This window comes from Pararge aegeria, assembly GCF_905163445.1.
Source record: "Pararge aegeria chromosome W unlocalized genomic scaffold, ilParAegt1.1 SUPER_W_unloc_1, whole genome shotgun sequence".
Classification (NCBI taxonomy): Eukaryota; Metazoa; Arthropoda; class Insecta; order Lepidoptera; family Nymphalidae; genus Pararge; species Pararge aegeria.
The window spans coordinates 1,117,009-1,141,268 of NW_024396987.1; the positions used below are offsets into that span (position 1 = coordinate 1,117,009).

Below are 24,260 nucleotides of genomic sequence, written 5' to 3' on the forward strand. Positions count from 1 at the left end.
AGATGACAAAAAAATTAAACCCGGTGCAGTGAAACCTGATGGGAAGAAACTCGATGACAAGAAAAAGGATGACAAAAAAATTAAACCTGGTGCAGAGAAACCTGATGGGAAGAAACTCGATGACAAGAAACCAGATGCCAAAAAAATAAAACCCGTTGCGGAGAACCTTGATGTAAAGAAACTCGATGACAAGAAAAAGGATGATAAGAATGCGGACCATGAGAAAGCAGGAGACATAAAGAAAGATGACAAGAAACCAGATGACAAAAAAATTAAACCAGGTGCAGAGAAAACTGCTGGAAAGAAACTTGATGACAAGAAAAAGGATGAAAAAAATGCAGACCAAAAGAAAACAGGAGACGTTAAGAAAGATGACAAGAAACCAGATGACAAAAAATTTAAACCCGGTGCAGAGAACCCTGATGTAAAGAAACTCGATGACAAGAAAAAGGATGATAAGAATGCGGACCAGAAGACCGCAGGAGACATCAAGAAAGATGACAAGAAACCAGATGACAAAAAAATTAAACTCGGTGCAGAGAAAACTGATGGAAAGAAACTTGATGACAAGAAAAAGGATGAAAAAAATGCAGACCAAAAGAAAACAGGAGACGTTAAGAAAGATGACAAGAAACCAGATGACAAAAAAATTAAACCCGGTGCAGAGAAAACTGATGGAAAGAAACTTGATGACAAGAAAAAGGATGAAAAAAATGCAGACCAAAAGAAAACAGGAGACGTAAAGAAAGATGACAAGAAACCAGATGGCAAAAAAATTATACCTGGTGCGGAGAACCCTGATGAAAAGAAACTCGATGACGAGAAAAATGATGACAAAAAAATTAAACCAGGTGCAGAGAAACCTGATGGGAAGAAACTCGATGACAAGAAACCAGATGCCAAAAAAATAAAACCCGTTGCGGAGAACCCTGATGTAAAGAAACTCGATGACAAGAAAAATAATGATAAGAATGCGGACCAGAAGACAGCAGGAGACATAAAGAAAGATGACAAGGAACCAGATGACAAAAAAATTAAACCCGGTGCAGAGAAACCTGATGGAAAGAAACTCGATGACAAAAAACCAGATGCCAAAAAAATTCAACCTGGTGCGGAGAACCCTGATGTAAAGAAACTCGATGACAAGAAAAAGGATGATAAAAATGCAGACCATGAGAAAGCAGGAGACATAAAGAAAGATGACAAGAAACCAGATGACAAAAAAATTAAACCCGGTGCAGAGAAAACTGATGGAAAGAAACTCGATGTCGAGAAAAAGGATGAAAAAAATGCAGACCAAAAGAAAACAGGAGACATAAAGAAAGATGACAAGAAACCAGATGACAAAAATATTAAACCCAGTGCAGAGAAAACTGATGGAAAGAAACCAGATGACAAAAAAATTAAACCAGGTGCAGAGAAAACTGATGGAAAGAAACTTGATGGCAAGAAAAAGGATGAAAAAAATGCAGACCAAAAGAAAACAGGAGACGTTAAGAAAGATGACAAGAAACCAGATGACAAAAAAATTAAACCCGGTGCAGAGAAAACTGATGGAAAGAAACTCGATGTCGAGAAAAAGGATGAAAAAAATGCAGACCAAAAGAAAACAGGAGACATAAAGAAAGATGACAAGAAACCAGATGACAAAAATATTAAACCCAGTGCAGAGAAAACTGATAGAAAGAAACCAGATGACAAAAAAATTAAACCAGGTGCAGAGAAAACTGATGGAAAGAAACTTGATGGCAAGAAAAAGGATGAAAAAAATGCAGACCAAAAGAAAACAGGAGACGTAAAGAAAGATGACAAGAAACCAGATGACAAAAAAATTAAACCCGGTGCAGAGAAAACTGATGGAAAGAAACTTGATGACAAGAAAAAGGATGAAAAAAATGCAGACCAAAAGAAAACAGGAGACGTAAAGAAAGATGACAAGGAACCAGATGACAAAAAAATTAAACCCGGTGCAGAGAAACCTGATGGGAAGAAACTCGATGACAAGAAAAAGGATGACAAAAAAATTAAACCTGGTGCAGAGAAACCTGATGGGAAGAAACTCGATGACAAGAAACCAGATGCCAAAAAAATAAAACCCGTTGCGGAGAACCCTGATGTAAAGAAACTCGATGACAAGAAAAAGGATGATAAGAATGCGGACCAGAAGACCGCAGGAGACATAAAGAAAGATGACAAGAAACCAGATGACAAAAAAATTAAACCCGGTGCAGAGCAACCTGACGGAAAGAAACTCGATGACAAATAATCAGATGCCAAAAAAATTAAACCTGGTGCGGAGAACCCTGATGTAAAGAAACTCGATGACAAGAAAAGGGATGATAAAAATGCAGACAATGAGAAAGCAGGAGACATAAAGAAAGATGACAAGAAACCAGATGACAAAAAAATTAAACCCGGTGCAGAGAAAACTGATGAAAAGAAACTTGATGACAAGAAAAAGGATGAAAAAAGTGCAGACCAAAAGAAAACAGGAGACGTAAAGAAAGATGACAAGAAACCAGATGGCAAAAAAATTAAACCCGGTGCGGAGAAACCTGATGGAAAGAAACTCGATGTCGAGAAAAAAGATGACAAAACAATTAAACCTGGTGCAGAGAAACCTGATGGGAAGAAACTCGATGACAAGAAACCAGATGCCAAAAAAATAAAACCCGTTGCGGAGAACCCTGATGTAAAGAAACTCGATGACAAGAAAAAGGATGATAAGAATGCGGACCAGAAGACCGCAGGAGACATAAAGAAAGATGACAAGAAACCAGATGACAAAAAAATTAAACCCGGTGCAGAGAAACCTGATGGAAAGAAACTCGATGACAAAAAACCAGATGCCAAAAAAAATCAACCTGGTGCGGAGAACCCTGATGTAAAGAAACTCGATGACAAGAAAAAGGATGATAAAAATGCAGACCATGAGAAAGCAGGAGACATAAAGAAAGATGACAAGAAACCAGATGACAAAAAAATTAAACCCGGTGCAGAGAAAACTGATGGAAAGAAACTTGATGACAAGAAAAAGGATGAAAAAAATGCAGACCAAAAGAAAACAGGAGACGTAAAGAAAGATGACAAGGAACCAGATGACAAAAAAATTAAACCCGGTGCAGAGAAACCTGATGGGAAGAAACTCGATGACAAGAAAAAGGATGACAAAAAAATTAAACCTGGTGCAGAGAAACCTGATGGGAAGAAACTCGATGACAAGAAACCAGATGCCAAAAAAATAAAACCCGTTGCGGAGAACCCTGATGTAAAGAAACTCGATGACAAGAAAAAGGATGATAAGAATGCGGACCAGAAGACCGCAGGAGACATCAAGAAAGATGACAAGAAACCAGATGACAAAAAAATTAAACTCGGTGCAGAGAAAACTGATGGAAAGAAACTTGATGACAAGAAAAAGGATGAAAAAAATACAGACCAAAAGAAAACAGGAGACGTAAAGAAAGATGACAAGGAACCAGATGGCAAAAAAATTAAACCCGGTGCGGAGAAACCTGATGGAAAGAAACTCGATGTCGAGAAAAAAGATGACAAAACAATTAAACCAGGTGCAGAGAAACCTGATGGAAAGAAACTCGATGACAAGAAAAAGGATGATAAAAATGCAGACCATGAGAAAGCAGGAGACATAAAGAAAGATGACAAGAAACCAGATGACAAAGAAATTAAACCCGGTGCAGAGAAAACTGATGGAAAAAATCTTGATGACAAAAAAAGGATGATAAAAATGCAGACCAGAAGACAGCAGGAGACATAAAGAAAGATGACAAGAAACCAGATGACAAAAAAATAAAACCTGGTGCTGAGAAACCTGCTGGAAAGAAACTCGATGACAAGAAACCAGATGCCAAAAAAATTAAACCCGGTGCAGAGAAACCTGATGGAAAGAAACTCGATGTCGAGAAAAAAGATGACAAAACAATTAAACCAGGTGCAGAGAAACCTGATGGAAAGAAACTCGATGACAAAAAACCAGATGCCAAAAAAATTAAACCTGGTGCGGAGAAACCTGATGGAAAGAAACTCGATGACAGGAAACCAGATGCCAAAAAAATTAAACCCGGTGCAGAGAAAACTGATGGAAAGAAACTTGATGACAAGAAAAAGGATGATAAAAATGCAGACCAGAAGACAGCAGGAGACATAAAGAAAGATGATAAGAAACCAAATGATAAAAAAATAAAACCCGGTGCAGAGAAAACTGATGGAAAGAAACTTGATGATAAGATAAAGGATGATAAAAATGCAGACCAAGAGAAAACAGGAGACGTAAAGAAAGATGACAAGAAACCAGATGACACAAATATCCAACCCGGTGCAGAGAAACCTGATGGAAAGAAACTCGATAACAAGAAACCAGATGCCAAGAAAATTAAACCCGGTTCAGAGAAACTAGATGACAATAAAAATGGTCATAAAAAAATTAAACCAGGTGCAGAGAAACCTGATGGAAAGAAGCTCGATGACAAGAAATCAGATGCCAAGAAACCAGTTGACAAAAAAAACAACCTGGTGGGAAGAAACTCGATGACAGAAAACCAGATGACAAAAAAATTAAATCCGGTGCGGAGAACCCTGATGTAAAGAAACTCGATGACAAGAAAAAGGTTGATAAAAATGCAGACCATGAGAAAGCAGGAGACATAAAGAAAGATGATAAGAAACCAGATGACAACAAAATTAAACCCAGTGCAGAGAAAACTGATGGAAAGAAACTTGATGATAAGAATAAGGATGATAAAAATGCAGACCAAGACAAAACAGGAGACGTAAAGAAAGACGACAAGAAACCAGATGACACAAAAATCCAACCCGGTGCAGAGAAACCTGATGGAAAGAAGCCTGATGGAAAGAAACTCGATAACAAGAAACCAGATGCCAAGAAAATTAAACCCGGTTCAGAGAAACCTTATGAAAAGAAACTCGATGTCGAGAAAAAGATGACAAAACAATTAAACCAGGTGCAGAGAAACCTGATGGAAAGAAACTCGATGACAAAAAACCAGATGCCAAAAAAATTAAACCCGATGCGGAGAAACCTGATGGAAAGAAACTCGATGTCGAGAAAAAAGATGACAAAACAATTAAACCAGATGCAGAGAAACCTGTTGGAAAGAAACTCGATGACAAAAAACCAGATGCCAAAAAAATTAAACCTGGTGCGCAGAACCCTGATGTAAAGAAACTTGATGACAAGAAAAAGGATGATAAAAATGCAGACTATGAGAAAGCAGGAGACATAAAGAAAGATGACAAGAAACCAGATGACAAAAAAATAAAACCTGGTGCAGAGAAACCTGATGGTAAGAATCTCGATGACAAGAAAAAAGATGACAAAACAATTAAACCAGATGCAGAGAAACCTGTTGGAAAGAAACTCGATGACAAAAAACCAGATGCCAAAAAAATTAAACCCGGTGCGGAGAAACCTTATGGAAAGAAACTCGATGTCGAGAAAAAAGATGATAAAAATGCAGACCATGAGAAAACAGGAGACATAAAGAAAGATGACAAGAAACCAGATGACAAAAAAATTAAACCCGGTGCAGAGAAAACTGATGGAAAGAAACTTGATGATAAGATAAAGGATGATAAAAATGCAGACCAAGAGAAAACAGGAGACGTAAAGAAAGATGACAAGAAACCAGATGACACAAATATCCAACCCGGTGCAGAGAAACCTGATGGAAAGAAACTCGATAACAAGAAACCAGATGCCAAGAAAATTAAACCCGGTTCAGAGAAACCTTATGAAAAGAAACTAGATGACAATAAAAATGGTCATAAAAAAATTAAACCAGGTGCAGAGAAACCTGATGGAAAGAAGCTCGATGACAAGAAATCAGATGCCAAGAAACCAGTTGACAAAAAAAAACAACCTGGTGGGAAGAAACTCGATGACAGAAAACCAGATGACAAAAAAATTAAACCCGGTGCGGAGAACCCTGATGTAAAGAAACTCGATGACAAGAAAAAGGTTGATAAAAATGCAGACCATGAGAAAGCAGGAGACATAAAGAAAGATGATAAGAAACCAGATGACAACAAAATTAAACCCAGTGCAGAGAAAACTGATGGAAAGAAACTTGATGATAAGAATAAGGATGATAAAAATGCAGACCAAGAGAAAACAGGAGACGTAAAGAAAGACGACAAGAAACCAGATGACACAAAAATCCAACCCGGTGCAGAGAAACCTGATGGAAAGAAGCCTGATGGAAAGAAACTCGATAACAAGAAACCAGATGCCAAGAAAATTAAACCCGGTTCAGAGAAACCTTATGAAAAGAAACTAGATGAAAAGAAAAATGGTCATAAAAAAATTAAACCAGGTGCAGAAAAACCTGATGGAAAGAAACAATTAAAGGACACCGTCAACGGTGAAGGAAAACATCGTGAGGAAACCTGCGTGCCTGAGAGTTCTCCATAATGCTCAGAGGTGTGTGGACTGTTCTGTCAAGATCTGTTCAAGGGATCCTGGAGAAATTGAGGGAACTCTTCAAATATACTATTTAATTACACCTATAACAATTTGAGTTATTTTTAAACAACTAAAAAGCAAGAAATAAATATTTTCTTCAGCATCTATATATGTAGACGGCCGAGTGGCGCAGTGGGCAGCGACCCTGCTTTCTGAGCCCAAGGCCGTGGGTTCGATTCCCACTACTGGAAAATGTTTGTGTGATGAGCATGAATGTTTTTCAGTGTCTGGGTGTTTATATGTATATTCTAAGTATTTATTATTCATAAAAATATTCATCAGTCATCTTAGTACCCATAAAACAAGCTACGCTTACTTTAGGGCTAGATGGCGATTCTATTAGCGGTCGCCGTGTGTTTTATTTTATCTTGCATCAGAAGTGGGATCACTAACCTTCAAAACTCTGAAACCATAGCGAGCTGTCCTGCCCCTGCCGAAAAACCAAAGTGCTTAACTCTGCGCCAAGTAGGTCGACAAAATTAAAAAAAAAAATGGTGTAATATATTTTTATATTTAAATTACCGCAGCGCCAAGTAGGTCGTCAAATTAAAAAAAAATTGAGTAATGTACTTTTATATTAAAGAATACAAAAACAAATACTAATAGAAGGAAGTAAGGCATAGTAAATAAGCTGAGTAAACATATAATTAACATAAACTATGTTATTTCACTTACTATGTTGAACCTGCTTCTACTATGTCAACTTTCACGAATAAGTCCTCTTAGCGTAGGTATAACTTGTACCGCGCAATATCGAACATTACGTCGTTCTTAAAGATTTTAACAACGTGGTTAAAACATTTCTTAAATATAGTTCAACGTTGAGTCCCGTCGTGACCACGATACACGCAACTGGGTCGAAATATATAATATTATCCTGTTGAAATATCGACAAATCCAAAAATATTATAGTGGTATGTACCCGTTGAACTATATTTGGGAAAAGATTACGTCGTTCCGTACACTGTCATCATTATTTTATATTTATCCGAATGATGTCTGCTTGACATATAGGTATTTTGTGGAGATTTCCATATTCCACGGTCTTGTGTCATTTTGCAGTTGGACTTTTTTATATTTTTTTGATTTTTAGGTGAGACTTTTTGATGTGAAACATCTATAGGCCGAGGGTAAACCTGATTTTGCCGTGGCAACGCATCGCAACGCTGTATGATTGAATTTTTGTATTTCGTATGTAACAACAAAAATGAAAATTAATTTTGTGATAAAACAGTCATTATTAACCGACTTACAAAAAGGAGTGGTTATCCATTTGGTGGTATTTTTTTTGTTTGTGAAACAAATTTGTAACGCTTTATCTTTCATTATGCAATATCTGCAATAACTTACAGAAAACTATTTCGATGTTTCACATCTGCCAGGCGTCCCGTGACGGCTCACACGTTTTTTTTGCTACTTTGGAGCTAGCACGTTTTAGTTAGTTTCATTTAAACGAAGTAGATTGAAACCAACATATTTTTTAGAATTGTAGATCATAGCCTCATCAGGTAAATAAAAAGCTTCTTTTTTTTTTTTTTTATGTTCATAGACGAGCGCTTGGATGAAATCACACTTGTTGGTAAGTGATGATGCAGCCTAAGGTGGAGCGCGCTTGCCTATAAGATGTCTATTCACTCTTGATTTGAATGTAGGTACTCATGGAAACTGGAAGGGCACTCCAGATCCTTGCGATGCGAATCAGAAACAAAGATGCAAAGCGCTTTTCTATACATCGTCAAATGTATTGGAATGGAAAGGTGGCGCCTCCATACTAGGTTTTTATCATCTTGCAGGGCCAGCACAGACAGGAGACAAAAATTATATCCCCCCATTAGACCCCCTGCCAGGGGATATAATTAACATGTCCACCTGTTAAATCCCGGAAACATGGAATAGGAGAAGTTTACCCCCGTTTATTATTACACATATATTATTTGGATATTATTTCCACTTGTGCGCCAGTGCTCTGAGAGTTGATAAATTTGTATCCTTTCCCCGGGGAGATAATTGTCGCCACCCAAGCTAGCCGTGCTGGTTGGGCTTTAAAAATGTGTTGGAAATAAAACCACGCGCAAACCTAGTTACAATAAAAGCAATGGTCGCCAAGCAAACTTTAAAACTGTACATTTCGTTACTTAGTCGAGCAAAAACCGCATCGCGGATGCACGCGTTTTATCTTCACAGACGCAAAAAAAGATAAACCGCGTTACGTACAAAAGAAAACAGAAGATAAGCTAGCTTAAAAAAGAAAGAGTTCTAGTTTTTTTTTTTAATAAAACTCCTTAGTTAGGAATGTGACATTGAAAAGTTGTTTAAAAAAGTGATTGTGCTAAAAGTTTACTTTTAATCTTTTTCGATTGCGGTAAGTTTTACATCGGTTTTTACTTATTTACGGACGCTTTTTTTTATTTATTAGTTTTTAACATTGATCTAATATGTTACCACTGCTTACGAATCAAAAAATTGCAGGTATTAATACTTATATCGCTTTTTAATCCCAAAAAAATAAATACAGTTGTTTTTTTCTAAATGCTAATTTTTTTAAGAAAGATAAAATTGTTTTTTTTTAACCTAAATACATGCATCAAAAAAGCTTTCGTTTGAAATAGTAGTTAGCGTAATTTTTTATATAGGAAAACACTATCATATAGTTATTTAAAAATTTTTAACTCTGGCGCTGGCGCAGTGGCCAGCGCTGTCTTATAAATTTGAGGTAGTAGGTTTGATAGTCGGCAGCGACAAATTAAGAATTTATATCTTATATATATTTCTTGTATATCTATAAGAAATAGAACAAAATAGATAGAACCTTGACGTAAGTAGGTGTACTTGTAACTATATACCTAGGTATATCCTATCTATAATCCAAACAATGGTAAATTTTCGTACCAATGTTTTGAACGATATATTTCACATAATTCGTTCCTACATTATTTATAAACCTTCGAGAGTAGGTATAAACATAAAATTATTTAATGCAAAGTAACAATGATTTTAATTTAATTCATTATTAGGAAACAAAACAAAATATTAATCACAAAATAAACAAATCGGATTAAAATAATTAATATTGATGACTTAAACATAATAAATAAAATAAAACCTAACTTACTATGGTAATGGCATGGTAGATGGCACTTTTGATGCTTCACATTTCATGTAAAATAAAATTCTAGTTCAAAATTCAAAATTCATTTATTTCAAGTAGGCCTAATATAAGCACTTTTGAAACGTCAAGTCTGTCTGTTTGTAGTGATTCTACCACCGGTTCGGAAGGCAGATTCTACCGAGAAGAAGCCGGCAAGAAACTCAGCAGTTGCTCTTTTCCAACATCAACAATTTACATTTTGCATTTTAACATTCATTTTTCTATCTTGTGAGAGCTGAAAGCGGAGCCGGATGCTTCCAAGCAATATAACATAGAAGTGAGTTTAATGGCGATAACTAAATTTGTCAACTTAAAACTAAAGCTACGAAGGTTCCAAACGCGTCCATATCTAAGAAGAAGCCCACAACAAACTTAGCCGGTTTTTTTTTTGTTATCACCATCTCACATTGTCATTTAAAACTATTAAAGAAGCAACCTGGTTAGAGCAATAATTCACACCCAAGCATTTATATCGTTGACGTAGTCCTTAATAAATAAAATAATACAAAATAATATCTATAACTTTTCGATTAAATTCATATATATACATACACACATGTCACTGAAATCCTCCTAAACGGCTGGACCGATTTGAATGAATTTTTCGGTATGCGTTTGGGTGGCACCCTGGATGGTTTAGATTCACAAATCAACCCTACAGATGGCGCTGGGGTCCGCTATTATATTATTATTATTATTATTAAATTCTTTATTGCACACACAAAAACAAAATACAAAGAAACACATTTAACAAAAATAATAAAAAAAACTAGTTTAGGAGTGCAAAGGCGGTCTTATCGCTAAAGCGATATATCTCTCCCAGACAACCTTTGGCGATAGTAGTTTTTGTAAGGAACGGATATTCTGAATTTTCTCTGGTTTAGTCCCGTGGTATGGAATTTCATGAAGAAATAGTTTGCATCCCAGAGACGGCTGTAGGTTATACCCATTACTATTAGGAAAATAAAGCGTTCTCGCGGTATTTTAAAACCCCACAATAAACGCAGGCAAAGTCGCGGGCAACTGCCTATCATCAACATCATATCAACCCATTACCGACCCACAACAGCGCACGTGTTAGGAAATAGGGAATTACAGCACTTTATCTATAATAAAACCGATGATTATATTAAATGTATCAACAAATCATAGTTTGTATACTCATTGATAATGTATTGAAAATAGAATAATGGACTTTAGTAGACTGTCAAAGAAAAGTATAGGATCTATGGCGGGAGACGCGAGTTTGACAAGTTAGATTGGCGGCAAAGAAAAGTGAGGACGGATTTAAATTAATGAATTGAGAATAGAAGATTAAGTAAAGTATTGTGGATAGAACGTTACAAATTGGGAATAGATGATTTATAATGGAAACGACATACTTAACGAAATATTGTTGTGGCAAAACAAGAGTCGTATATACTGGTGATGGTGTTGAGATAAGTTGTTAAAAGTTGTTGGTACTTACTATGGTTGTACTTGATGTTGCATCAGATAAGTATATATCATCTTTTGGTTTATTTAGGTATCATATATGGAGCCCTAGCATAACTTTATACCGACAGTTTATGTAGCAGAGGTTGCTCTATACAAACAACTTGTTCCAAAAGTCCTGATGTTATAAGTGATAATAGTAGTTATGTTCGACCTGTCTTATATGTCTTGTATCAAAGGGCCTAGCGTTTTTACATATGACAATGTTGTAATTGTGTTTATAAGTTGTTTTAATTGATTGAATAAAAGAGCAACGGTAGAGTTTCTTGCCAGTGGTCTTCTCTGCCGAAGACAGCATTCCGAACTGGTAGTAGAGTCATTTGAAGGTAACAAGTAATATGAATTATAGAGAAGCCTAATATACAGTATTAGAGTCAGTCTAGTTGTTTTATTTCACTCCTTGGGAAGTCAGGTTTATAGAGTACAGACCCACAACACTGCTCTAAAGCAGGTTGGTGGGCTTTAATGATGTCTTTTATAAAATGAATACTTTAATATAAGAAACTAGGTATTTAGCTTCAATTACACTGTTAATTAATGAAAGATCTAAGTGCCATCCTGAACATTGTGGGTATTGAAGTGAATATTTGAATACCTGGGCCTTCCATTTCCTATTTTTTTTTAGCACACGCGTCTCCTAAAACAACGAGAAAGGTTAAGGCCGTAGTCCACCACGCTGGCCCAGTGGGGATTGGTGGACTCCACACGCCTTACCCAAATTTCTCCATTTTGAGAATTTATAATTTCTGAATTTCCTCTGGCCACGGCCAAAGCCTCCCACCAGAGCAGACCAGACAAAATTCAGAAATTACAAATTCCCAATGCCCCGCCGGGATCGAACCCGGGACCTCGTGTTTAAATTCACAGCGCGCACCGTTGCGCCACCGGGGTCGTACATATAAATCTACCTCTTGAATCTAAAAATCTATTGTTTAAAATGACATTAAAAAAAGATCTAAACGTACAAACTGCGGAACTATTTTATTAGCAATTCAATAAAATTATAAAAATAATATTTCTATTTATTATTTTGTTTTATTTTTCCAAAAAAAATCCAGTCTCCCTCCATTATTGCACGACTCATGATGCAAAGCATCAGAGAGTGCTTTACGATCGAAAAATTTTTTCCGCCTCATTTCGGCGGCTATTTTTATTATTATAGCCTTGTTAGTTCACGGAATCAAGATATTTTGCATACTATTGTCGAGATAATTTAATGGAGATTAATTCCATACTTTTAAAAAATTGATTTACTGCAATAGAATTGGAAAAAAACACCAAAATAGTGAAACGGTTCTAGTTAGAGTGTATTAAAAGATGGAACACGTAATCACAAATTTATTTAGGGTAACAAGGTCAGCGGTCGTGGGTGAAAGGGCCCGTCAATTAGTTCGCTTCCAAATTCTGCAGTGGGCGAGTACTGCCCTTGTAGCCGTTGATTGCGTGGCCCAGAAGGAACAGGCGAAGGCGAGGTGGTCTTCAGCTGCACCAGGAGACGGCACGTTGACGGTGACGTCGACAACCACAGGGAGTCGAACCCGAAGCGAGGCAGGCGAAGACGAGGTGGTCTTCAGCTGCACCCGGAGATCGGCGTCGGAGGTGACGTCGACAACAACAGGGAGTCGAACCCGGAACTTGAAACTTGAAACTTGAAACGAGGAACTCGAAGCGAGGAACTCGAACCCTGGAATTTTCGTCCAGCGTGTGAAAAATAATTCCGCTTCAACTCGTCTGATTGCAAACACGTGGCTCAGCTAAGCGGCAAGCACTGCGCAAGATGGCGGATGCGTTGTTCACAATCAGACGGAGTTATATATTATGAGAGCGTGAGAAGCATTTAAATAAAACAATAGACATTAAGACTAATATTAATTAAAAGATAGCAAATAGCAAAAGGTACGTGAGGTTATTAGCAAAATACAGAGAACTACTATAGTATGAGAATCTGGGAATTTATCGAAATAGGAAACTTAATTATAAAAAAAATAGGAATTAAAACATTTAGATGAAATTTTAACAAAAAATATGCAAGGATTAAGCCAAATATGATCGATTGCATGGGTCAATGTGCGAGAACAAAGAACAAAGGCAACGAGCGTAATGGCCGACCCGCATGCGTGTAATTTACCAAATTAAAAGATATTCTAACGTCTAAACTTTAAGGAATCGTTCAACACTTACCCGATACACGGGGTTTAGATAGCTCGAGGGTAAGTATCCTTAAGGTCTAAGGCAAAAAAAACAGCAATCAAGTGAGAGTCGTAAGAAAAATAACGCGGCGGCGGCCGCACAGCGGCCGCGCGGCGTCCAGCCTCTAGCAGAGACCTGGGCGACTGACGAGTAGAGATGGGTAAGTGATGCGTATGATATTACAGAAGTAATGTTACTTGAAGAGGTGATGCAACATCACTCATTACACGAGCGCGCTAGCCATCACACATCACACATTACTCGCTTCCAATCACGTCACTTGGAACGGCATTCATAGCATTCGTTTCGTATCGGTTCGACTCGTGTATATATCACTCGGCACGGCAAGTCGGCACTCGGCAACACTCGGCCGGCCGGGCGCCGGCTGGCTGGAGCGGCGGCGCGCGCTGCGTAGAAAGAGACAGACGACTAAGAAAGAAATTCTTAGTAAAAATGAGCGAGCTAAATATATAATTCACAGTTTGTCTGAAATGGTGTGGCAATTGTTTGTATGTAATGCAAATATGTCATTTAGTGCAATTTTGATGTTTATTGTAATGACTTAAAGGTCAACATTTAAAATTTCTCCATATTTTCATGAAAGGCGCCAAACTCTTACTTGTTGCCGTTCAAGGTTTAGTACGTACCTACGTAAACAAAACAGAATTTTGTTTGTTTTAGTTTCGCTAGTACCTAGTGCTATACTTCACGCGTCTTGCCGCAACTTCTAAGTAATTTCTCATATCTACACTATTTGTACTAATTAGGTACAAATAGTGGAGATAATAATAGTTTCGCAGTAATAATAGTGAAATAGTGCTGGTATAAACTTGTTTTATAAGTACTGTTTAAGTGTACCTAATTAGTAATGACCAATATTTCAGTGTAAATAAACTATTTTAAGTATTGTAAATAAACTTTAGTCTTTGAGTTTGACTGAACTTTGTGATGAAGTGAAAAATGGCATCAAAACGTAAATATAGTCCACTCTGGGATCATTTTGAAAGTACGGAGCCAAAAAAAGCTAAGTGTAATTACTGTTCAAAGACTCTCGCTATGTCTTCGAGTTCTATCGGGTCTTTGAGTAGGCACATGAAGAAAGTTCACCCCACCATAAATATTAAATTAAATAGGCTAGAGCGTATAGATGACCATGAAGAAAATGCTAGTAGTACAGATTTAGACCAGAACGTACAAGAGGTGCCAACTACAAGCACTGCAACATCTACGTCAACAGCGCCTATTGCAACAACATCTACTGCAACAACCTCTACTAAAGCCACGACAGTCAGAAGGAGTACGCAGATAGCCTCAACTTCAATGAAAGATTACATTGAGATAAAAAAGCCTCTTTCACTTATTAAATCGCAACAGCTGGATGAACAACTCCTTAAAATGATAGCTAAAGGCTATCATGCTTTAAGAATAGTGGAGGAACAGGAGTTCCGGAAATTGGTGGAAATGTTAAACCCAGGATATAAATTACCCACTCGTAAAACGCTTTCCGAAAGTCTACTACCCAAAGCATATAATAAAGCGCTCGAAAGGGTAAAAAAAGAAATTGTAAAAGCAATTGCCGTTTGCATAACTACGGATGGGTGGCGATCAGTAACTAATGACGATTATATAGCCATAACAGCTCATTATATCGACCCAGACACTTACAAGTTATGCTCTGTGATGATTGGTTGTTGCAACTATAACGAGAGTCACACCATGGTTAATATATCAGAATTTTTGCACGAGAAGTTTTGTGAATGGAACATCGATTATAAAATCACTGCGGTCGTCAGTGACAATGCAGCTAATATTCTGGGTGCTGTTCGTATTGGCGGTTGGCGTTCCGTAAGCTGTTTCGCACATTCTATTAATTTATTAGTACAGAACAGCCTCACTACTATCTCAGAGACAGTAACGAAAGTCAAGAATGTGGTAGAATATTTTAATAGAAGCCTACCTGGAGCTAGAAAGCTAAAAGAAATTCAAGAGCAAATGAATATCGCACCACTCAAATTGAAGCAAGATATCAGTACAAGATGGAATTCTACATTTGATATGCTCAATAGGTTCTTTAAAATAAAAGACGCTATCATTGCTACCATAGCAATAATCAGATCAGACCTGGCCTTATCGCCGAACGATTGGATAGTTGTGGAAAAAGCGATCCCAATTTTGTCCATATTTTACGAGGTCACGAATGAGGTTAGCGGCGAAAACTATGTCTCTGCTTCAAAATACATAGTTTTTTGTAAGCTCATGAGCAACCAAATTGAAAAGTTTTCAGCGGAAACCACAGAACCAATCAAAGCGTTTGTTACCCGTTTGAAAGATGAAATGATGCAACGGTTCGGCGACGTTGAAAAAAACGTGTTGCTCAGAGAAGCCACAATACTTGACCCACGCTTCAAACAAAGGGGATTCAGAGATATTAAAAATTTTGACACTGCCGCAGCAGAACTAAAATCAAAAATTGGGAGGATTATCCTGCCCAGCGAACGTTCTAACATTCCAGAACCTGCTGAACCTAGTACAGTTCCTTCAAAAGCAAATTCAATTTGGGAACAGTTTGATGAGGAAGTCGCGCGTTTAGTTCCAGAAAACCCCGTTGCCGCAGGTATTGTGGAATTCGACAAATATATACAGGAACCACTAATAAACCGGAACCAAAATCCTTTGTTGTGGTGGAAGGAACGAAAAGCTGTATATCGCTGTCTCTACACTTATATGCTTAAACGTTTACATATAACAGCTACGTCTGTTCCTTGTGAGCGGGTTTTCTCGAAGGCGGGCTTAACTCTCAATGATAGAAGAACGCGCCTAACAACGAGAAAACTATCTCAGTTAATGTTTATAAGCTGCAACTGATGTAAAGTGTAAATAAAATTCACAAAATCGCCAATAGCAAAAAAATAATTTAAAAAACCATAAAAAAAAACAATTTGTACATAAATGTAAATATGCAAACATGTATATAATTATCAATAATCATTGTATATAAAGTTGATTTTTAAATACGCCTGTCTTCTATAAAATGAAGATTGCCAGTCCTAAGCCTGGAGCCCCTTTTTGATTTAGTTTTTCTGGGGTCAAGTATGAAGGAAAATCAACTTGATACTCATGCTTTATTAATTTGTCTATCTATAGTATACTTATTACAATACAAATACATTTAAAATAGGCACAATAATTCGATAACATAATCGCATACGCATAATATATGTATATACAAACAAAGTAATAAAATAACACACAATTGCATCTCGATTCTCGAGTCACATCAACAGTGTGTTTTCGCTCATAGTCGTAAATTACTCATTACATTACCCATTGCCTACACATTGCATTACTCGAATCGTCGAGTCGACGTCTCCGCATTACATGCAATGCAACATCTCAAGTGATGTTTGGGGTGATAGTGATATTACAGTGTAACATCACCTTTTTGGAAGTGATGAGTAATGTTGCATTACCTTTTGACGTACCGTTTTGCGCATGTCTACTGACGAGCCGTGCGAAGTTAGAAAGCCGCGAGCGCGGTTGGTCCCCGCGCACCGCTCCCCTCGCGCCGGGATACCAGTTTCGCGACATTTCGGAAGATTGCCCGCGCGCAAATTCCAACAATATTATTTTATAAAATTTATGTAACGTAATTAAATAGACATTTATTACGTTACAATAGGTCAAAAAATTTTCCTGTCCGTCATGTGTGAAACCCGAAAACCCTCTAACTTGTGAAAAAATCCATTATTTGAGTTAATTTTTTTTTTTTAAATTCTAATCGACGATTGTAGGTCACTGAATGCGAATGATTAATTAATTCAGTGTAGTTAAATTGCAATTAATAAAAAACGAAAACTGCAAGACTGTATATCTATATTTATCAATGTAAAATTAACATGAATGGTGATATATTTATATCTATAGATATTATGTACATTTTATTCCACCAGGGGCGCCTGTGCATCACTTTCCTAGTACAACAGTTTTTTTTTTCAATATTTGATAATTAAATGAGCATTATGAGTCGTGCACTTTTGGATTTTCCAAATTTTTTACCTATATTCTTTCTCAATTATATTTGTGATAAATTTATCACCAATATTCCTTTGTCACACATTCGATGGCGATTTTATAAATAACCTAAATAACACGAAAGTAAACAATGGCGGTCGTAGCTCGGTCGCATATTAATTACTTGATATTTGTAATTATAATCGACTTTGAAATAGTATCCAGTAACCAGGTAATATTATTCGGACAGTTTTCACGCTTTGAGTTTGCATTGATTTTGATCGTTCAAATGACGATACCGAAACTTCTGTTTATTGAAGTTATACTTCTTTTGGCGCGTTAGGGAAAAATGGTGAGAGTAAATTTTTAAGATGCGCGCGCACTACGTCACAAAAAACCGACACCCTGAAGTTAGCTATAGTCAACATTTTAGTTTTTCTAAAGAAGATTCGACAGTTGACTTTCAATAATTCAAACAATACCATTCTTCTATTATTAGTGTCGTTTTTTCTACAAACGTAGAATAAAGCGTAAGATAACATTTTTGAAAAGATTTTTATCTTGTTACGCCAAAGAAGTATAACTTCTAACGCGTGTACATAAGCAGACACACGTTTTTTTATTTATGTCTGGCTTTTTTTGTCAGTTTACAAATAAAGAGTTTAAATCTATATTTATCTATTAGTACATATAACAAAATCGTAGACATATGTATGACATATATATATTATATATGAGATTGTACGAAATTATCAAGTACACTCATGGAATGTACTTATCATTAAAGTATTTTGCAATTTTTTTTTATTAATAAACCAACGAATTGAATTTTTTTTTTCCATTTTTCTAGGGAAAAAATAATTACAAACTAAAATTAATATTTACAATAAATATTGACGTCAAGACCAATTTTTCGTGTCCGAAGACCGTGGGCCCAGAGCCTCAAACACAAGCGCCGCAAAAACTTTACGTCATTACAAATAACGGAGTATTTACGGCGCTTAAGCATTTGAGCAGATTCGGCAGCTGCTGCCGCTTTTTGGGACGTACTCGGCAACGTACAACGGCACACGTATCAACGCAGGTCCCATCCCACACCAGCGCACGCTTCATCCAACACGGTACTATAGTCATACCGTCTGGTCTCTTGCCATCATCCCTGAACAAACCGGGAGGTTCCAATTGTGCAATAATTATACCCCCTGTTAGGGTCAAAACCTAGTCCAAAGGAGTCGGTTACCAACATACAAACAAACATACAGGTGAAGCTAATAAAAAGCGTATAATAATAACGGAGGTGAATTCCTATCCCCTGAGCTTTGGCCGGTTGCCACGTTAATAAAATAAATAAATGTACTATGACAATGACATCGATCATATGATGCCTTACAATATCCTATCTTATTTTAGCAAGGTGAAGACGGCTATCATTTTTCAATGAAGATGATAAATCCAGTTACATGTAAATTATTAACAATATGTTTACTACATTAAAATATATGTTTACTAACTTAAAATTTATATTATTAACACAAAAAATTGTTTATAGGTGCTGACACGAACAAAAAAGTTAGTTCAATAAATTATTATTCATACAGACTGATGGTTCGGGAAAATGAGGTCAATCACATCTTAAAATGTCGGCGTCTATTTCACCAATATGCTGTGGATATGTATGTGAAAGTTGCAACTAATTCATTGTGTTGATGGAAAAATGTTTGAAGTTGTTCCACAATGGATCTTTTCACTGAGTTGTTGTGTGCGCAACGCTGATCGACTTCTCTTGCTGAATTGCCCATAAAATATATTTGCAAAAATTTATAGTCTTCATCAGGCATTGGCAATAAGGAACCTGTTCGATGATATATTTGACCCTGAATCTGCAAGAATATTAATATGTATATAGGCAATTGTATAGCAAATTGTACCACCATGTGGCTCACAAAATATTGCCACAATACTTTACATCATTTTTTCAAATTAAAACTACTTTAAACCTCGACATTGAACAGCCTTCCATTGCAGCTTTAGGTAGTAGGCTTTACCAAGTATTGGAATACCTTGCTCATGCCACTATGAAATACAACATGTTATAAAATGTTGCTGATTAAGTCATTGGATTATAGACTATTATTATGTATTTGACTTATTGTTTACAAAATAAACAAATTACTGGCTCAACATATTTTGCACCAGCATTACATGGTTGTAAAACTAAAAAAAATGTTTGCCATTATACTTACTTTGAAAGTAGGCATAAAATTGTCTCGAATAACTTTTGTTGCCCCAAATGATGTCATTTGAAAGCAATTATTGTACTGCTGGATATGAGTCAAAAAATGATTAGAATCTTGGCCAATTCCAGAAACCAATGAATGTAGTGGCTCTGGTGGCGGTACCAATGGCGTCAATTTGACTTGGCCGCTGGCGCAACACAATCCAGGAGCTTCATTTTTGAATTTCAATGCCTTGCAATGTGGACACACAATATTCATTAGTCCAATAGCAACAATTTGCTCTGAACTGTAATCAATTGCTACATTATAATTGAATGCAGCTCTGTGGGGATTAAACACAACATTTCTATCTTGATATCGATTCCGTTCAAGTTCATTTCGCGCTTCGCGTTGCTCATCAGTTTGATTTGCTCTTATATTTCTTTGACTTGCCGTATTTCGAGTTCTGCGGCCTAAGCTTGTACGTCTGGTTAATGGCATTGTTAAAAACGAAAATCCAACTGAAAATAAAAAGCTCTCATACATTTTCTGTATAACCATGTATACCGAATTATAGTATTGTGTAGTCACCAAAAGTTACTAAAAATCAATATGAAGCTGTGAACTTACCGTGATTAAATCGAGTAATATTTTATCACAGATTACCTTTTTTATATGGAGGTACCTCTACCCTCCATACTTTTTTATAAAGCCAATGTACTACCACAGATTACTAAATAGGTTATGCGAAGTTTGTATAGGTAATGCGTTCTGAAATCAAACTCATATACTCAGACCACACTTAGGTGCGCCTACCTATATTTTATTTATTTATTTATTTTATTTATACTCTTTATTTGCACACAAATAAAAATACAAAAAAAGAATAAAAGAAAACACAGACAGAAGAAGTATACAAAAGGCGGCCTTATCGCTTTGTAGCGATCTCTTCCAGGCAACCTTAGGATAAGGAAAACAAAAGGATAACATACTGCAGGTTGTGCATATTAAAAAAAAAATACATACTAATAACTACATACTAATACTTAAACTAGATTACACAAATAAAATAATACATAATAAATTAAATATTAAAAAATAAAAAATAATAATAAACTAATATATACTATAACATATCATAAATACATTAACACCAGTAAATACTATTACAAGTCGTCTTCAATGCAAACTATAGTGGTTTTTGACAGCTTTCTTAAAAATACAAAGTGTCTTAGACTGCCTTATGTCTATTGGGAGCGCATTCCATAGCGCTATGGCTTGCACTGTAAACGAGTGCTCATAGAACTTAGTTCTATGAAAAGGCATACTCAGAGTCAGCGCGCGACACGATCTTAAATCAGATTGCACTCCCAGAAAAGTAAACTTCTCCTTAAGATTAGGAGTTTTTAAATGAAATAAAACACAGTACAGAAGCGAAAGTACATGCAAATCCCGGCGACGGCGAATAGGGAGCCACTTGAGTTTTTGTCGAAATTCGGAAACGTGGTCATATTTGCGTAGGCCAAATATGAACCGAATAGCAAGATTTTGGAGACGCTCAAGTTTGTTAATCTGGTCTTCAGTCAAATTAAGAAAGCTTGCATCCGCATAATCGAGAATTGAGAGAAGGAGAGAATGGGCTATCATAACTTTGGTTGGGATTGGCAGAACAGCACGTAAAACTTTTGCGACAATGCATTCATTGCGAAATGAATGCAAAAGTTTTCTTACTCAGCTCCTTAATATGCGTTGACCATGATAAATCCTGATCTATTTGAATGCCAAGATCTTTAACGGTGGCACTAAAAGGAATAGCGACACCATTATAAACAATAGAAGGGATGTTCTGCCAATCAACTTTTGAAATCATTCCCGGACTGCCAATAATTATTGATTGCGATTTTGCGGGGTTCACCTTCAGCCCATACTGCTTGCTCCATTCACAGATCAGTGAAAGATCAACATTAACAGCAGTAATAGCAGAGCCAAGATTTTCAAAAGTTGAGTGGCGATAAATCTGGACATCATCTGCATACATGTGATAGAGAGAAGCTATTTTTTGAGTGATAGAATTAATGAATATGGCAAATAGTAAAGGAGATAACACGCCACCCTGAGGTACCCCGGCCGTAACATCACACCAAGATGAAACGGACTCATCAGTCCGAATGCGTTGTCGACGACCAATGAGGTAACTCCGAAACCAGTCTATCGCCGATGGAGATATGTTAATAGAGCGCAGAAGACTAAGCAAGATATCATAGTCAACGGTATTGAAAGCGTTACTAAAATCAAGCAGAGTCAGAACAGTAAGCTGCTTATTATCCATCGCCCACCGAATGTCATCGGTGACTTTGACCAATGCTGTAACCGTACTATGACCAGGACGAAATCCCGATTGCAAGTGACTAAGAAGATTATTTTTATTAAGAAATAGGCTTAACTGCTTGTAAACTAATTTTTCAAGGACTTTTGACAAGAAAGGTAAAATCGAAATGGGACGGAAATCTGAAAGAGAAACAGGTCTAGCCTTTTTAGGGAGAGGAATAATCTGAGCATTTTTCCACGCATCGGGAAATTTGCTACAACAGATTGAAAAATTCAGAATATGAGTTAAAATGGGAGAAATAACATCAAGAATAGGAATGATCATATTACGGCTAATGCAATCAGTACCGACAGCATTCGAGGCGATGGACATTATACTCTTCTTAACATCACATTCAGAGAAAGACTCGAAGTTAAAAGAGAGAAAGTTTGGAGTTGAGGGAGAAGAAAGAGTTCTAAGTGTATTTTCTTTATCGACACCATCAATTGTATCGGAGGTAGATAAATGTTTGTTCAGGAGTTCAATATCAATGTTAAAAGAAGTCTTATTAGATGATTTACCAACTCCAAGTTACTCGAGAAACTTCCATGTTTTAGCAGTGCTACCACTTTCGACTGACTTATGTATGTGGCGTCGTTGGGCATCTCTACACAATGTATTACAGCGATTCCGTAATTTATGGTACTTTAAACGGTTATCAACCGAGTTATTAACTTTGTATTTGTATTTTGCGGAGTTCTTTTTATTCATTGAGACTTTGATTTCATCCGACAACCACGGTGCTGGCAAGTGCTTCATCTTAATAGATCTTATCGGAGCATGCGTATCATAAAGCTGCGTTACAAGAGTATTAAATATCTCAACCTTCTGATCAATTAAGTCAACAGCTGTGATAGCATTCCAATCCAAGAGGTTGGCATCAGTACAAAGGCGACTCTTGTCAATCCCTCCAAAGTTACGCTGCAGAAGTATTCTCGATTTTGCTTTATGAGGACGTATTTTGTAGGAAAGATATATCAATTCATGATAGGAAAATGCATCAGCAGGACACTGGCCGTGCTTAAAGACAAAGTCCGGAGAAGAAACCATTATAAGGTCAAGAAGAGAGGGAGTACAGCCAGGCGAGTAATGTGTTGCAGCAAGAGGCAGAACAGATAAATTACAGGATTCCACAACTGACATTAATTTCTTGCTACGAAAATCATCTTTAAGTAAACACGTGTTAAAATCACCCATAATAATAGAGTGGCTGTACAAGGGGACAAATTTTTCAAACATTGATTCTAATGAGCAAAAGTAATTAGAAACAGAGGGCGGGCAGTAAAAAACACCGAGAAGAATTTTGGTATGCGATAGGAGAACTTCCACTATTAAGTGCTCAGCCGCATCAGGTTGCGGGGGTTGTGAAGACAAGCTAACTATAGAGAAAGGAATATGAGAACGCAAGTAGATCGCTACTCCACCACATCCTTTACCAACCCGGTCATTGCGGATGAGCCGAAAACCTGGCAGCGAGTATGATGTTGAAGGTAAACACGTTTTTAGCCAGGACTCAGACACAAGAATGGCGTGTAAATTACGGGAATCAAAAGATGCAAGCATATCAGGATAGTGAGCCGGAATGCTTTGAGCATTAATATGAATGACATTAAAGGTTTTCAGGCAATCTGAGAAACAAGAATCAATGGTTACATCAAGCGGAAGGAAAGATGTACTGTGAAAACTATCATCACTAGAGGACAAAGACTGAAAACAATCACTATCTACACCGTTTGACGACATATAATAAATAATAAATAATAATAATAATAATAATAATAAAAATATATAATATATTATTTAATAATTACAATCTAATTATAGGTACCGAAGAAAAAGATTAAAAAAGAAAAAAAATTAGGTATCTCAAATATTTTCCTAATCCGCCAGCTGCTAACAAAAACACTATAAAAATAACAGAGAAACACACACAATATTACACAGTAAGTAACAAAATATCGAAAATAATTGACAACAAAAAAAAGCAACTAAAAATAAAAAATAAAAAAAATAAAATTAAGTATAAGTGTGCTGCAAGCCTTATATTGAATAAATATGAAAAATTTCTAAACGAGATGTCGAATGTCAAAAGTGATACCTCGGTTGTCAGTATCAATTGTCAATGTCAACAAACCTAAGATGTCAAACTAAATATTATTAAAATTGTAAACACAACAAGATTAGGATTGAACGTTTTTTGATCAAAGATAACAAGTAGAACTGAACTACAAGATTGGCAGTAATAAAATACTTTTATAGCAATAAAATACTTACAGCACACTGAAAAGAAAGTTACAAACGGAAACCAACTGCAATTATTTCTTGATAACT

The 24,260-nt window shown here is 36.5% G+C and overlaps 1 protein-coding gene across 1 annotated transcript; it reads left to right on the forward strand.

Annotated features, from left to right (window-relative positions):
- Nucleotides 1–14,294: 14,294 nt before the first annotated feature.
- Nucleotides 14,295–16,199, forward strand: LOC120636769 (E3 SUMO-protein ligase ZBED1-like). Its single transcript, XM_039908332.1, has one exon. The coding sequence runs from the start codon at nucleotides 14,295–14,297 to the stop codon at nucleotides 16,197–16,199; it is 1,905 nt and encodes a 634-aa protein (XP_039764266.1).
- Nucleotides 16,200–24,260: the final 8,061 nt, after the last annotated feature.

Excerpts from the sequence above, each read along its gene's own strand:
- LOC120636769 (XM_039908332.1), top strand. The coding sequence starts at position 14,295 with ATGGCATCAAAACGTAAATATAGTCCACTCTGGGATCATTTTGAAAGT.